General features: G+C 44.9%; 1 protein-coding gene across 2 annotated transcripts in view; it reads right to left on the bottom strand.

Annotated features, from left to right (window-relative positions):
• Positions 1 to 16,581, bottom strand: part of CDH2 (cadherin 2) — a 116,890-nt gene extending 100,309 nt beyond the window's left edge. Inside the window, exons 1-2 of one of the 2 annotated variants that reach the window (XM_042029310.1) lie at positions 15,955 to 16,581; positions 4,733 to 4,844 (exon numbers count right to left, since the gene is read on the bottom strand). In XM_042029310.1, coding sequence (XP_041885244.1) covers positions 4,733 to 4,844; positions 15,955 to 16,029 — 187 coding nt within the window. In that variant the 5' untranslated portion in view covers positions 16,030 to 16,581. Of the gene's footprint in view, positions 1 to 4,732; positions 4,845 to 14,906; positions 15,093 to 15,954 lie in introns of those variants that run through there. The other variant, XM_042029302.1, reaches the window with a different exon arrangement.
• Positions 16,582 to 16,966: the final 385 nt, after the last annotated feature.

Below are 16,966 nucleotides of genomic sequence, written 5' to 3'. Positions count from 1 at the left end.
GAAGATTTAAGTCCTAAAAAAATTTGAAGTATATTACATTCTAAAAGACCTGGAGGCCCAAATAATTCCATGGCTTTATTATTAAGACACTTTTTAGCAATGAATGGAGTTTCTGTAAATTCTACTTCTGAAATTATTATTTTTTCTCCCTTTACACAAATTAAGGTAGTAGTTCTGAGCTCACTTAGCTCCTTGGTAAAAACCACTGTAATTTCAACAAAGCCACTGGTATCAAGTGAAACAACATGTCAAACATAATTAATAAATTCAATATTAGGCCTATATGACTCATCTTAAATGTATCTAGTGACCAGAGCGTATCGTATCTTGAAGTCAGACTTGCCAGGCATTGTACAAGAAAAATTGTAAGATACCAGCTTCAAAGAGTCTCCAAAGCTATGACCAATGAAGTCTGTTCCAGGGGAACAGAGAATCATGGGGCACTGGTGACACTGTGCCAGAAGGAGGCAATAGGGGACAGTCTATATGGTACAGGTTACCTCCTACAGAGCTCAGTCACAGACTACAAAAGGAGTAGTTTCCAACTTCTCTGACTTCTCAACTAGAATCATCTTTTCTATTTCCTCATCCTGAAACCAAGGGCAGCAAGGGCAGCCCCCTTTCTCTTTTTCTCCCCCCAGCCCCCATTAATAAATGTGGGGGTTTTTTTTCCCTTTTCCAATTTATATTTTTCTGAATATACTGCTCCACCCGTTTTTCACATCCTGGGGCAAACCAAACACCTGGATAACAACTGAATGTGTAGCTGCCTCTCACGCACAAAAGGAAAAATTAGTAGATGCTGTCATAAAGTTCTAGCCGTATGAATGAACCATGCCATTATGAACTATTCTTAAATGCAACAGGAACAATCCCGACCCTCTGTCAAAAACAAGCAGCACCTGAACAAAGGATTAAAGAGAAACCTCTTCAAAAAACATACCATATAGAGTAGTACAAGTAAACTCCTTATAATAGTGCTTCAAAAGCCAGATATCCTATGTTACTGTAACAACTGGAGTGCAGACACCAACAAGTTATCATATAACTCTAATTTTATTTAAGGGAAAGAAGGCACTAATATCCAATCTAAACCTCCCTGATGGAAGGTGATACCATTTTCTCTTGTCCTATTACCTGTTTCTGGAAAACCAACCAACCCCCACCTCCTTCCTTCCCTCAGTCCAATAGTAAAATGAGTTGTTCTCTGTACCCAGTCCCCTGAGCTGGAAGACCAGAACAGGGAGCAGAGTGAAGCCCCCATAACACAAGGAGAAATGGTCAGTGACCTGCTGCACCACTTAGACACACAGAAGTCTACGGGGCCAGATGGGATCCACACAAAGGTACTGAAGGAACTGGCAGAAGTGCTCAGAGAGCCACTTTGCATCATTTATCACCAGTCCTGGATAACCAGGGAAGTCCCCGTTGACCAGAGGTGAGCAAATGTGATGCACAGCTACACGAACAGCCAGAAGGAGGATCTGGGGAGCTACAGGCCTGTCAGCCCGACCTAGGGGCTGGGGAAGGTCATGGAGCAGATCACCTTGAGTGCCACCACGCAGTACATACAGGATAACCAGGGGATCAGGCCTAGCCAGCCTGAGTTCATGAAAGGCAGGTGCTGCTTGACCAACCTGATCTCCTGTTATGACAACGTGACCCACTGGATGAGTGGAGGGCTGTAGATGCTGTCCACCTAGACTTCAGAAAAGCCTCTGACAGCGATTACCACAGTGCTCTCCTGGAGAAACTGGCTGCTCATTGCTTAGAGGGGTGCAGTGTTTGCTGGGTAAAAACCCAAAAATTGTCTGGATGACCAGACCCAGGGAGTGGTGGTGAATAGAGTTACATCCAGCTGGCACCCAGCCACCAGTCATGTTCCCCACGGCTCAGAGTCGGGGCCAGTCCTGTTTAGTATCTTTATTGATGACTGGGATGAGCGGATCAGGTGTACCTCAGTCAGATGGGCAGGAATGCTGATCTGCTGGAGGGCAGGAAGATAATGCTTCTTGGATCAGTGGGCCAAGGCGAATTGTGTGACCTTAATTGCTCACTACAACTACCCGAAAGCATGTTGTAAGGAGGTGGGGGTTGGTCATTTCTTCCAGAAACAGGTAATAGGACAAAAGAAAATGGTATCACCTTCCATCGGGGAGGCTTAGATTGGATATTAGAAAGAGTTTCTTCAGCAAAAGGGTTGGCAAGCATTGGAACAGGCTGCCCAGGAAAGTGATGGAGTCACCATCCCAGAAGGTATTTAAAGGACATGTAGATGTAGTGCTTAGGGACATAGTTTAGTGGTAAACTTGGCAATGATGGATTAATGGATGGACCTTATGGTTTTAGAGGTCTTTTCCAACTTAAATAATTCCATGCATTTAGATAGGCGAGGCAACCGAGATCAGAATCAGGCACATGATTATCCCTACGAAGCAAATGTCATGCAACTATACTTAACTTCCAGCATCATCTGAATCTAGTTTAATAACCAGAAAATAGGCTTTTGACAACAATAGTATTTCAAAATGACAGTGTAATTAAATTTAAGTCAAAGCTATGCAGTGATGGACTGTATGTTTATCTGTAACCAGCAAATTATATGCTTTTAAGCATGTCAAAATTTTCAAAAGAATTAACCACTGCAGTAATTCAGAGGAGGAAATGGTGGTAGGAAAAAGACTCCCCCAGGTCATTTTTCAACCAGCTGATATGATGTGATACGTACCGTTTGCCTCATACAGTGTTTCCAATTCCTACTTCCCTAAAATGCTATGCATTTTAATACCATTCAAGGACAAACCAACAGTCATGCTTCACTCACTTCTGAGAAGCAAGGGAAGGGACTGTGGGAATGGGATGAATAATGAAACAGGAAGTCAGTTTGTCATCCTATGTTACTAGTTCAGACTCAGTTAAAGCTGATCAGACATTATCGTCAGGTTTGCATGAGCAATGACAACTGACAATCAGTGCCCAGTCTACTGTGGTTCCTAACTGGTGGGAAAAGGGAAAAACTGCAGAAAGAGCCTTGATTCCATACCGAGTAAAGAGAACTTTCACAGGGCAGAGCAGATCTCAAAATCTGTGTGATCTCCATTTCAAGAGGAACTGATGGCATGACAGTTAACCTGTAACAAACATTTGGTGGTTTCAAGGCAGCACCTTTGGGAAGCACTTGGCTCTGCATCCCTGTTTCTGTCCCCCGCCCCTGTTTGTTCATCACATACCAAGGAGTTCTCATGCGGATGTCTATTATAGGAGTCTACAGGAGTGACATCTATTAACTCCCATTTGGTGGGAAAGTGAGGAATATTCTCTTTCCCCTTTATGGTTTTCTCAGTTGGCAGAACATTTACTTCAATACAAAAATTTCTAAGCCATCTTTTAATAAAAGAAAAGTCTGTGCTGGTAGAATATACTTCCTTGAAACTGATCAGAGAAAGCTTTAATAACTCAAGTTTAAATACACTAAAGCTAATCAATTCATCCTGCATTCAAGTTTCCATTATACTTCCAAGAAAGCACAAAACAGGTCTGTAAAATATAATTAACGAGAGACTGCTACATACAGCATGTAAAATCAAGACTACAGCTTTTACTTCATTTGTTTTGCAGACTCATTAGAATTTTTTTCATTTAAATATCTCGAACTGCGTAGCCAAATTTATATGTGAAAGAAACAACAAATTAAATTAAATTAGTCCTTATTTAAGCTGTATTTGAAACCGTCTAAAACCAATGTTCTTAGTTCCACAATTTCCAAATTAGATTAAAAAAAATTATGTTAGCGGTTCAGAAAACAAACTAACGCAGATTTTTAAAAACTGTTGTACTTCTGCGAACTTGTATACTGCAACTTAACTGGCTGGGAAATTTAGGAAACATTCAGAGCACCTGCCTCTGTGTCCTACTCTATCCCTGAAAAATAGAGACACAAAAAGAACAGTGAACTGAATTCCCAACCTGGACAACCCGTGGGCAGATGTACTGACTGCCTGGCATCCCCGGCGGAGGAAACGGCTTGTGCTCACCGAGTGCAAGGCAAGCAGGTCATCCCCAGCCTGGGCACCGTGCCATTCAGATGCAGGTAGGTGCCAGGGTGAGAGAGCAGTGCATTGTCCCTGAGACAGCCCTGGCACTGTCCTGCCTCTCCTGGCATGGCTCCTTACAGAGACCGCAGTGCTGCGGTCACTGACCAGGGGCTCACAGACAACCACTCACTCACGTTGCTGCCTGTCCCATTACCTGCTTTCCATAGGTGACTCTCCTCAGATTGCCATGAAAAAGCAGTAAGGAAACTCCCTCTGCATTAACATGAGCACTAGGACTGGGTGTAACTGCAGTTCTTCTATGAGAGATGCAAAGCAGAAAGGAAATTTTCTTTACCTCCTCATACATACACACACAAGCTCTAAGTACAGACTGATGGCATAGCTATTATCAGTGGTAGTAAGAAACATCAATGTGAATGCTGTGCTGAGAATTAGAGGATAATAATGGGAAGTTTTGCAACACTCAGTGTTTTCAAATTACAGTCAGAGGTGCATGTGCGGTCACTAATGCCAACAGATTTTCCAAATCCTGTGACAGTGATCAAGAAATAATCATAGGGCAGCTGATGTTCTTTCCTGCAAGTGTTTGTATCCTATTTAAGGGTGAAAATGCTCCAGAGTGACTTATGACTACAAGTAGGAGAAACAAAAAAGTTCAATATGTTTTCTAACAATACCATTGAGAAGAGGCTGCCCTCCATGTACACTCCTTGATACTACTGCACTGTGAACATCTTCAGGAAATCCAGTCTTGCATGACATATCTTCACAGGTTGCTTTTATCGGTGCCTGAAACACAAGACAAAATTTATGTAATACTTGCAACCCACATTCACCAGAGAAACATTCTAGTTGGCACACACCCCACTTTGGTGCTGTCTTGTACAAGCAGAATCTTTGTTTTTGAATGACTGCAATTAGGACCGCAAGGGCAAAGGGTTAATCTTTCTGATAACTGGAATGGAAGGAACAAATCCCACTTGTCTGGTAAGATCTAAATAATACACCGTCTTGATTCTTCTGACAACTGAACATTTCCACTAAACCAGACATCGAAACTGAAGGAGAATCATAAGGGGAACAAAAACATTCCTTCATCTGGAAATAAATGTTGCATAAAACCCACTGGCAACTTTTTCACAGCTAGATTACTTAAGAGGAATAACTTCAACCACTGCTTTAAGATGCTTTATTTAGAGTATTTCTATGTGAGGCTGCACTAGAACAAGTAAACTAAGACAAAATGTTACATTTGCAGTAACTTAACAGAACTTACATTAGTGTTCACGTTCAAACAGATACCATATAAAGTCAAACGTTTCCAATGCAATCTCCTATTTCAAAGGGACATTAAGTTAAAAGGAGAGTAGCTCATTAAATTTGCACAATGGAAGAGCTGAGCCACTGAAACTGTTTGTTCTCTCACTTATTAAAAAAGTTTGCCCTCAAATCGCATTCTTAAAAGAGTTTCATAAATGCCTTTTTATTAAGAAATATAATACAGCATTTGGAAATTTGTTTGTTCTGTAGTCTTCCATGTTCAGAAGATACTTCTGGTAGCAAAGCTGTTTTCCAGGACAGTTTGTTGCCTATTTGGAAAAAAAAAAACAACCAACAAAATCAAACATTTTATGTGGCAAAGGACTAAGACTTCTTTTCAGTGGATTGTTTTTGTCTTGTTTCAGTGCTGCACAAGACAATGGCTCACCTTACATGTGGCTACATGACCATCCATTAGAAAAACCCCTTTCACACTGCACACAGCAGAGAGGTCATTTCCCATGCCAGCCTGGGCTTAGATACATCCAAGAAATCCTGACAGCCCTCACACAATCTCAAACACACCTACATGCAAAACAAAAGCCTATCCACGTGCATGCCCAGATGTAGTACATGGTCTTGGACAGCACAAGCAACTGTGTGATTATATCATACTTAAATCTGATTAAGACTTTAATTAGATTTTCCTGTTTGCTTTCCCAGATGGGCTTCCATCAAGCAGACCTACTCAAGGCCACGTACGCATGTCTGAATACACTTGCAAAGAAAGCCCTACAGGAAAAAATAAAAAAGGAAGGGAGAAAGAGGAGAAGATGGTGTTAACACCCATTCACCACAGTAACCTCAGGGAAAGAGAGCATTAAAGCAGAGGGGGGACAGGAGCACCTCAAACCACAAGGGTTTCCTCAGGGAAAAGGGACTAGGAGGAAGCGTAATCCCTCCACTTACAAACATGGCCAAACTCAGCATACCAAGCCCAGTTGGAACAATTTTATCACTAGTACAAGGAGGCATATGTATCCCATTGCATTGCATTTACACCAACAGAGTCACTGACACTAGCAAAAACAAACAAACAAACAAATTTACTAACTCACAGGTTAATGCACTCTCCAGGTATGCACTCAGTAAATGAACCTGTCTATCAAGTTTCAGGTTAGCTTAAACTGTTCTGACTGAAGTTCTACATGGGTATCATCTCACCTCTGTACAAATGCTTATGTACTTTAATATGTTTATATGGAGACCCTAAAGTGAAAGCAAATAAAGCAACAGTTTAGCTATCACAGGACTATGTTACCTACAAAACCGGAACCTGGATCTGTAGCTAAGTGCCAAAAATCTATTTACGTATTGAGTTTTTAAGATAAAAAGGTGGGAAATCAAAAATAACGAAAATTTCAACCAGCCAGTTTTCTCAGTTTTAGAACTCAAATCACAGGTTTGATAAAGTTTCCATAATTTGAAAGAAAAATAGTAAGACTCATTTAAACTACTGTACAAAAGGTGACTTCAAAGTAAATGTGGCAGAAAAGGAAATAAGTCTTTCACAGTATCTTTGAAACAAGAAGGTACTGGGTGGGCAGCTGAGGAGATAGCAGGAGTTTAACAAGTGTGCACTGATGTGCTTGGGAGTCTTTCAGCCTTTCCAGTAATCTATAGTACTAAACAGCTCTTATAAACTGAAACAATGCCCACTGAAACAAAGGCTGGGGAACATGAATAGACAGCCTTCTTTATTCTTTCATTTGCAGCCATCAATTTTATCCAGAAACAAAAGACTGTACTCTGCTCTCCAGAAACAGCCCTTTGTAAAGATTGTTTCAGAATAAAAACACAAGGGAAGGAAGAATTCAAATTTTCAGCAATTCTTAATCGCCCAGTGTTAAGCATTCTGAATTAAGTAGAAGTTGCAACTTCAGACACACTGGGTCACAACAAGTTCAGCCTAAGAGTACTGCAAGACTTAAACCATTTTAACTCTAAGAAAAGAAGGATGCTGAAATATTTTTATCCCCTTATCTGGGGCAAAAGGCGAAAGCTAGTGAAGATTATGGGACACATTATTATAATTTACAGGACTTTGTGTGATTAGTGCAATTCTCAAGACACTTTCAAATTTAAGATAATATTACTTGTACATTCATCTACAGAAGGACACTACCTAAAAAACCCCTTGTCTTTTTAAGACAGAAAGCAATTACCTTAGCTTGTACCCACGTGAAACCTACTCAGTGGAGTCACAAAGCTTTGAACAAGCTCAGAACTTGGAAAATTCTCCTCTCAAGTACAAACAGACTTTGCGACAGCAAAATAGAGTTACTTCTAAAAAACTATTCTGCTTTCCTCATCCTTTATGACTTGTTTAGCCATTTTTAACTGGTAAATGAGTGATAAGCATCTACAGATGCTAGAGAGCTAGTCACACATGGTATCAGATCATGCATATAAACTCAGTACTGTAGATCACAGATTAAATGCAACAGGAAAATGCCAATTATGAAGCAACATGATGTAAATTAGAAGTCTTCTGTCAAAACTGTTATTCAATCAATTAAACGAATTCACCACTTTGATACAGTTAGGCAGTTAAGCCTGCAGTTTTGACACCCTGCTCCTCTGTTACTTTAGTTTCATCTCTAGATATGAAATCTGTGGTTTAATTCCAAAGCTGTATTCCAGCTCGATTTAAAACAAAAAAAAACAAAAATCAAAACCAAAAGCACTATAACCTGTTTACAATCTCAACTGTATAATTCTAAGGGATTTGCATTTACATCTTTTTCTAAATACCACCAGTAAAAGTCTTCCAAGAATACAGGCCTCAAAGTTTTGAGAAGTTTCTAACTGAAACAAGAATCAAGCCAGGCAGAATTTCTTCAATAGTACTGACAGATCTAGACTCACAAGTCTCTCCAATTTCCGTTGTTTCTAAAAAGTAGACACATTTAAAGTATAATTCCAAATATCTGGAAACATCCATTTCCAACTGTTATTTCACCACCTCCTCTGCATATGCCATACACCACTGGCGCTCAGTAGTAGCTACCAATCTGAAATATCCAAGTGTCCTCCACTGTTTGCCTCTACATGTACTACAACACAAGATTTCTTAACAGCAACTCTACCAAAATGCAAGGCAAGTTGTTTTTGGAAAACTGCTTTCTTTTAGAGTCAATGTAATTTACTCCTATGGGAAAAGAAGCCTAGGTAGTAAAATGAGAAACCGAGCAGTATGCATCAAAGAAAATATCATACTATACAGCATAATTGAACATAGTACAGTCACCAACTGCCAAGGCTGGCCAATTCACAGGACATTACTGTGTGAAGTTCAAAACAATGTCTGACATAATTATATGCATGATAAAGCAAGAACGGAGTATTTGAGCTCTTCCTCCTTAATAACCAACATTAATTTGCAATTACCACAGTAATATTCAACTTAAGCACAGATCACAGAAGTATTTGTGACTGTGTTTAAAGACTGAGTGTTTCTTCATTAATTTAAAAGCCAGGATGGTACCCAGTACCCACTTGCAACTTAGGCTGCAACTCTAGAGATTGTTCTGTCCATTTTTAGTTTTGTGTACAGACAGTATCTAACACACTGGGATATGCTGTAAGAGGTGGTATTATTTAATAACAAGTTTCTACTTACTACCATAAGCCATGAGAAAGATATCCTGCAAGATGATAGAAACATCTCTGAAAAGCTTTAGATGCTAGAATTCAAAATGTTCAGCAACTCTTTCTTAAATCTCCAACTTGCTGCAAACAAAGCTGCCAACAGTTTATACTCTCACAGTACTCAGTACTTCAGCAAATGTAGTCAAGTACAATTTGTTTTCAACCATAGAGTACAACTAGAGAAAAAGAAAAGTGCCTTTCATTCAAATTGTTCTGGAAGCCAAAAGCTTCCAAAGTGGGTGCCAGGCTACATCCTCCCAGAGGTCATTCAGTTACAGCAGAAAGGGCTTTCGTTATACCATCTTCAATTCTAATCAGCACTCTACTTCATGAACTGTGGGATTTTAGATCAGAAAATCCAGTTTCTTAAACCAACACTTATAGCTCTCAAGCACCTTCCCCAAGTAAGAGAATCTGCAACTTTTATGCTACCATCTGGTTTAAAACAACTTGCCTTAAACCACCAAAGATTCATAGAATCATACAATGCCTTGAGTTGGAAGGAACCTTGTAAGTCATCTATTTCCACCCTCCCTGCCCATGGGGCAGGGACACCTTCCACTAAACCAGGCTGCTCGAAGCCCCATGCAACCTGGCCTTGAACACTTCCAGAGATGGGGCATCTACAACTACTCTGGGAAACTGGTTCCACTGCCTTACCACCCTCACAGCAAAGAATAACTAATCTAAACCTACTGTTTTTCAGTTTGTAGCCATTCCTACTTGCCCTATCACCACATGCCCATGTAAAAAGTTTCTCTCCATCTTTCTTTTAGGGTCTCTTCAGGTACCAGAAGACCAAAATTAGGTCACTCCAATGTTCCAGGCAGAACAAACACAGTTCTTTCACCCTTTTCTCACAAGAAAGGTGCTCCATGCCCATCTTATGATTATCTTCATGACCCTAGTCGGAACTCACTCCAATAGGCTGACATCCTTCCTGTGCTGGGGACTCCAGACCTGGATGCGGTATTCCACGTAGGGTCTCACTAGGGAGGAGTATGGGCAGAACTGGCTCACTCGGCCTGCTGGCCATGCTGCTTTTGATGCAGCCCAGGACATGTTTGGCTTTCTGGGCTGTGGGCATGAAACGCTGGGCCACGTCCAGCCTCTCGTCCACCAGCACCACCAAGCCCTGCTCTGCAATGCTGCTCTGCATCTGTTCATCCCCCAGCTTTACAAACCATGTTCACAGCCTATCCTGTTAACCCCCACTGAGAGACAACGTTCATTTGCTGTATTAAAAATTGAGACAATTATTTAGTATATGCCACATAGCTCAAAGCCATAACCCAAGTATGGACTTTCCCTCTCCTTCAACTAGGAGAACGTGGGACTGGTTGCATCTTCCAAAACACATGGTTTTTCGGGTAAGCCACAGGTTAGAGAAGGAAATCTTAATATTTTAACTGGAATGACAAAAACAAATGACAAAAACTTCTGTATGTCTAAGTTACATTGTTTTAATAGCAATTTTTTTAAAAAAATTGGTCCTGTATTTGCCCATACATTCTAATTTCTCTACAAGAAATGACCTCTCTCTGATTTGATAATAGCCATTGTATTGCTCACACTGAACATCTCAGCCCATGAAACTGCTGCTATTCCATACAGGAGGATGCTGCTTTCTTTCTGACCTTTGGGGAAGCCTTGGAAGGCCTCTTTTGGGGGGGGATCACAAAATTTTAACTATGTCTTCAGCTGCTGGGTGATAATTATATGCTAATTATAAGGAATGGGAGAGTCCTTAGAGGAGTCTGTTGGTAAAAATATATTTTTTAAATATGTCAAGGAGTGCCTAGAGGAGAGGATAAACGCGCCTTTTGGAAACATGGTATTTAATTAAATACACGAATACTGACTAAAACCAAATAGTTTAAGTGAAATGCTGAAAAGATTTGGCAGCGAATTACCTTCCATCTTGGAAGCTGCTGATCCTGTATCTGTTTTCATAACCCATTTAAAAATAGAAAGCCTAATTTCCCTTCTTTATTCAGACAGAGCTCCCATGATCTTTCAACAAGAACTGCAGGATCAAATCAAATGATGAACCACGCACACTTGGGTTATATACCAAGGTGAACAGCAACATGGTCCAACACCCAGGTGAAAAAGGTCCCTCTGAGCTCGCTCACTATAAATGCAGTTGAGGAAAACACAGATCTTCCTTAAACTCATCCTGCAATAATGTACGTTTCTCGCCTCTCAAGATTCGCCTCATTGTATGCCAGTGCTAACTTGGCCAATGAGTGAGTCTCAGTACAGTGGCAGGTCAGAAGTGCTTGAGCACTGTTCCTGCAAAGGATGTCAAGTGTTCTTCTAGCCCTCATTACTCTCCACCCAAAGTTTTGACAAAGCTCTCAGGCACATTGTGAGACTCTTGGGGGTGGCACTGTGCAGGTCAGCAGCTGGACTCGATCCCTGTGGGGATCGCCAGCTTATTCTCTGATCTGTCCTCACTGAACCTTACGCACAACTACTGCCACTGGGTTAGTGAAAGCACACAGGCTACTCAGTAAGGCCAGTATGGGGTCCTCCTACACTTTATAGCAAAAATTTAAAACAAAAATTCCAGGGAACATTGGAGATTGCACAGCCTTTGGGAATGGATTTGTGCTTTCCGTATGTACATTGTTCGAAATAAATTACACTCTCATCCTAATGGGAGTGCTGGTAACTACTGAAGCTATTCCAAGCTTTCTAAACTTTTTTGTTCCCCTAAAAAAACACTTACAAAACCAATGAGAAACAGAAGGAGAGTTTAACTAGTAAATTATTCTCTTAAGCAGGAAAAGCCATTCAAAAATTCCTGTTCCTTACCACATGACAAGTCCCTTACACAATACTGCCTGTATTGAGTAAAAATAACTTTACTCACAGCTTCCTCAAGCTACTTTTAAATATAAACATGCAATTCTGTCACAACGAAATTCTCTCGTGTTAGTACTCAGTTATTAAAAAAAGTAATAAATTAAATTATTGATTTAAAAGTACAGATGAAACCAAGTAACATAGAACATGACAGGGTTCTTCCAATGACGTTTATGGGAGGTCCTCCAACTTCTAAAATCAAAAAGGAAAATAAAATATAGGAAGTTTTTGAATTACACACTCCTGACTAGATGTAGTTCAAAAATATGGTAATTTTGGGCTATATTTTAAAAGCTGGTATCATAAAACTGTACATTCATCTTTCCAGCACACTTAGCTGCATGCCTAGGTAGCAGTACTACCCAGGAAGAGACAGAACAGTAGAAGGCTCTCTGAAAAACACACATTTATTAAAAATACATAGATTGACAACACAAGAATATATACCTTCTTGTACATAAGCAAAATACGTATTTCTGAGCTTGCTACAATATCTGCCCAGATAATCAGAGTATTTTAATACACAAAATTACCTCCTGTTTTGTCAACCAATGATTTAAATTCAAAAAACTCGTTGAATTACACAATCTTATCTATCCTATAATGGACGTAAAAATGAGTTTTTTAAAAAGCATTTCAACAAAATGTATTTAAATAATGTATTTAGTTTAATATGCAAAGAAATTCAGCTCCGCAATTAGCTGAATTTTGAGGATGTGTCAGTGGTATCACTATTACCTAGACCAGACAGACAAGGATTGGAGAGCTCTCTGCTGCAATACCCTGCCACATTTAACTTTTCCAATAGATTCTCTGAAGACAAAGCAAAACCAGAACACAAAGATCTACATCCAGAAAGGCTGAGGTACTCACCTAATTACCCTGTTCTGGGGCTTATGAGATGTGTTATAAAATACATTCGATTCACTACACTCAGTTCACTTTGAAAGGAGTTAATGGTGTTGGAGTCTGTTAATGGAGTCGTTAATCAGAGACACCCTAAAACTTGTGCTTATACAGATTAAAAAAAAAAAAATCGAAGACACAGGTATATTGTGAGAGACAGAAGATGTACCCAGAATAGGGGATCTTGCTTGTTTCTGCACAAAACCATGTTAATATTCTTCACCCCAATTCTGCCAGAGACTGCTGCTGAGGGTGATTCCAAGAGGGGTAGAGCTGGCAAGAAATGCCACTGCTGGATTCTCGGCTGAGGCAGCTTAACAGGAGTGTCATTTAGGGTAGTAGCTTTATCACCTGGATACATTCACTAAGACCTGGAATAAGACCAAAATTGCCTGCAGAGGGTAATAACTTACGTGCCCTGTCATCATCATTCCAATTCAAACCAGTCACCTAAGCTCAAAAGGCTCCAAAACTGCTTTATTGTTTACTTGATTTTGATTTAGAAACGGGCAACATCCACAGAGTGATTCAATCAGCTTATATTTTGAAAAAATTACTCCCTTTTTGAGCACTTTATTTAGACTTTGTGTTGCAGTTTATGTATAATAGTAGTTTAATTCCTGTAAACTCATACTACCTTTCCCATTCCTTCATTGGATTAGAATTGTTGTTTTAGCCAGAAAAACAAGACACACTCCTTTCATCCTCTCTCCTGTCAGGATTTTTTTCATGTAATACTCCCAGACTCATACTGATACGCTAACCAGCAAAATAAAGTGCAGTTTTCATTCCCGTCTTTCTTGTGCAGGTTACACACTGCCAGAACTCTTAAGCTGTATTTCCTGTACATAAGCAACATCCACAGATCTGCCTTAAAATCTGGCTCCAGTTACAACCTTTCAAGTAATTCCATAAGGACAGCTTTTCTGCACCACTAACGAATAACAAACTGATTAATAAGTCTAGAAAATAAAGACAGATACCGTGTTGCAGAGAGGACAAACTAAGTGAAAAGGTTCAACATTTCAAAAGAACCCGATACAGATAACCTCCAACAAACCAAAAGTAGTAGGTATGATGACAGGGGAAAAAAAGTTAGCAGTGCACCCAGCTGGTGAAGGTTCCCGCAGTATGCATGATGGAAGAACAGGAGAGGAAAAAAGAGCTCTTAAAATGAAAGTGTTGTACAGACACAGGTCTATAAATCTGATTTCATACCCAAGTTCCAATTTTGTTACACACTATTAAAAATCAACCCTAACCTGATTTAATGGATACCCAAACAAGGGGGAAATTGGATTCCCCAACCGTAACATGCCAGTGACACTGAGTGATATAAAAGCAACGCGGCTAGTTCCTGTCCTTAATTCATAGCCTGTGCTTCTATTTCACGCGGGCGCGCCGGCCCCCCCCCCGAGAAGATGGAATGAAAGCTTACTGCAGATTTTCTGCTTTAAAGATTTATTGAGATAGGAAGACTGAACAGAACTGAAAGCACAAACAGTAAACAACACGTAAGGACTTAAAAGAAAAACCACACGAAAAAACCAACCCAACTCAACAATAGCCGGTAAGTGGCACACACAAGTTTCTGAATAGGGTGTCTGCTATCACATACAGCCGCTCATGCTCCGCCGGACACTCTCGTGTCACGCCAGCCAGCCTGCCTCGCGTCCTCCTAGGACTCAAGGGAAAATGCCCGGCTGCCGTGGAGCAGCGTTTCAGCACCTCGCTCGCCTGGTGCAAGTCATCAGCCCGAGAGTGCCTCAGAAACTGCGTGAAGGACTCAACTGCCCGGGGACCCCGCGAGGGGATGAGTGTGTCAGAGAGATGGAGAACCGGAGACGGGAGGCCGGGCGGGCTCCTCCCGCCCCCGGTGCGGCGCAGGCAGCGGGGCCGCACCATGGACAGTGGCTGCGCCCGCCGCCTCCCCCTGCCCTGCGCCAGCCGCTGCGGGCGCGGCGGGAGGGCGCCCTGCCCGCCCCGGCACCCCGGCCCCGCCGCCGGCCTCGCCTCAACCCGCTCCCCCGGCCCGACAGAAATGCCCCAATCGTAAATACCATTAAGAGGCGATGATCTGCGCCATCTGTCCCTCGGACTTACCGCCCTCTCCACCCCCGGCGCCGCGGCGGATACGAGCTCAGCGAGCACAAAGCGAACGGGGAACCCACCGGGTGCCCCGGCTCTGCGCCCGCTCCGGACACCCCTCGCCGCCGGAGGGGAGCCCCACCATCGCCCCGCGGGCACTGCCCCCGCTGCCCCAACCGGATCCATTTTGTCGTCTCCCCGTCACTCCCATTTCGCCCCAGACCTCCACTTTCTGCACCCCACGGGGAGCACACCGCGGCTAGCGGTGCCTAGCGCTACCCCGCCACCACCTGCCCGGGACCCCGTCACTCGCCCGCCCGAAGCACCCCGGCGAGGCCACCGGGGGGAGGCAGCAGCAGGACTTTCATAATAATAAATTAAACACTTCGGGGCCCGAGCCCGTCCCAGTGGAAATTCCCGTCAGCGGCAGGGGGTGGGGAAGCCCAGCGCCCAGGCGGAGGCAGATTAAATTCTTCCCGCGGAAGGGATTAGCGGGCGAGGGAGCCGAGGCGCAGGGGCTGCTCCCTGTCCCGCACCTCTCTGGCACCCCAGCCCGCCCTTCCTCGCGCGGGGCGAAGGGGGAATGGTCGCTCCGTCGCCCACTCCAGTAGTTTGTCCCTCGCGGCGAGGCCGAGCTCCCGTGCTCCTTGCCAGGCGCGCGGGTACCGGCCACCCCCACCCCGTCCCGCGGCACCTGCTCTACCGAGAGCGAGGGGCGATCGGCGCCCCCATCACCTCTCGCGTCTCGGGACCACCCTCTCCCTCTCAGCCAGCCCCGGGCAGGAGCTCCCCCCTCTCCCTCTCCGCGCGGAGCCCAGTGGCGGGGCTGCCCCGAGCAGGTGGCTCTGCGCGAGCGGCCACGAGCCGCCCCGGGGCACCCCGGCGGCTGGGCAGTGGCGGCTGCCGCCTTCCCCTACCCCCTCCCCGAGACCCCCACCACGAAGCGGAGCCTGACTGCCCACCCGCCCCTTCCCTCCGGCTCTCCCCCTCCTTCCCCGGGCATCGCCGCCCGCAGGGGAACAAAGAGCCGCAGCCCGGCCCGCTCCCCTCCGGCGCTGCTTACCTGCTGCAGGGCCGCCAGCAGCATCAGCGCCAGCGGCGGCAGGATCCGCGGCGGCGCTCCCGCTACCCGGCACATGGAGGCGAGGAGGGGCGGCGGCAGGGCGGCCCCCACCAGTTCCGGAGCGCGGCTGGAGCCCGCGGAGCGGGGCGAGGGGAGCGGCGGGGAGGGTCGGGCAGCGGCAGCTGCCGGGAGCTGCGGTCGGCGTGTGCCCCCGCCTGCCGGAGCCGGCTGCCGCTCTAGCTCATGGGCAGCGATGCAGCGGAGGGAGAGAGAGCGGGGGGCGGAGGATGGGTGAAACTCAGCTCTGGGTCAGCCTGCTTGTCTCTCTGCCGAGCCCCCTCCGCGGTGCAGAGGGTGGGCAGGGAAGAGGAGGAGGAAGAGGATGGGCGAACAAAAGGCTGGGAGATAAGAAAGAAGTAGTCGCTGCTGCGAGGCCGGCGCGGCGGCGGCTCCCCTCGGCTGGCTGCCTTCCCCACGCGTGGATCGTGCCCGCCTCGCTCCTCCCGCCGGTGCCCCCCAGCGAGCTCGGGCAGGCTCCTCTCAGCGACTCAGCCCAGGCACGCCAGCACCGCCGCTTCGCCGGCCCCAGCCCTGCTGCATACTCGCCCCGCACTTTCTCTCTCCCTCTTTCTTCTCCTCCCTCCACCCCTCCCCCTGCAGGCAAAGCCCTCCGCCGGAGCACAATGATAACAATACCCCAGCAGCCTCTGCCTGCCGTGCGCCTGTCTACGCACTCGCCCGGTGCCTGCCTGCCTGCCTGCCTGCCTGCCTGTCTGCTGCTGGCAGCTCCCTCTCCGCCTCCCGTCGCTCCCTGCCGGCCGCGCGGCCAATGGGAACGGCGCGGCACAGTGAGCGCCGGGGAAATTCGCCGTTGTGCCTGCGAATAGCGCTGCCCCTCCTCGGCCCCCGGAGAGCGGGCGCTGGGGCAGCGGGGCAGGCGCCAGCGCCCGTTGACCCTGCAACGCCAACAGCGAAAGAGCGGTGGAGCGAAATAAATTCCAACCCACACACT

This window comes from Corvus kubaryi, unplaced genomic scaffold (assembly GCF_017639235.1).
Source record: "Corvus kubaryi isolate FWS band 111438036 unplaced genomic scaffold, C.kubaryi_AGA036_p1.0 132, whole genome shotgun sequence".
Classification (NCBI taxonomy): domain Eukaryota; kingdom Metazoa; phylum Chordata; class Aves; order Passeriformes; family Corvidae; genus Corvus; species Corvus kubaryi.
The sequence above is the reverse complement of the archived record's forward strand: the minus strand, read 5'-3'. Positions and strand labels throughout refer to the sequence as shown.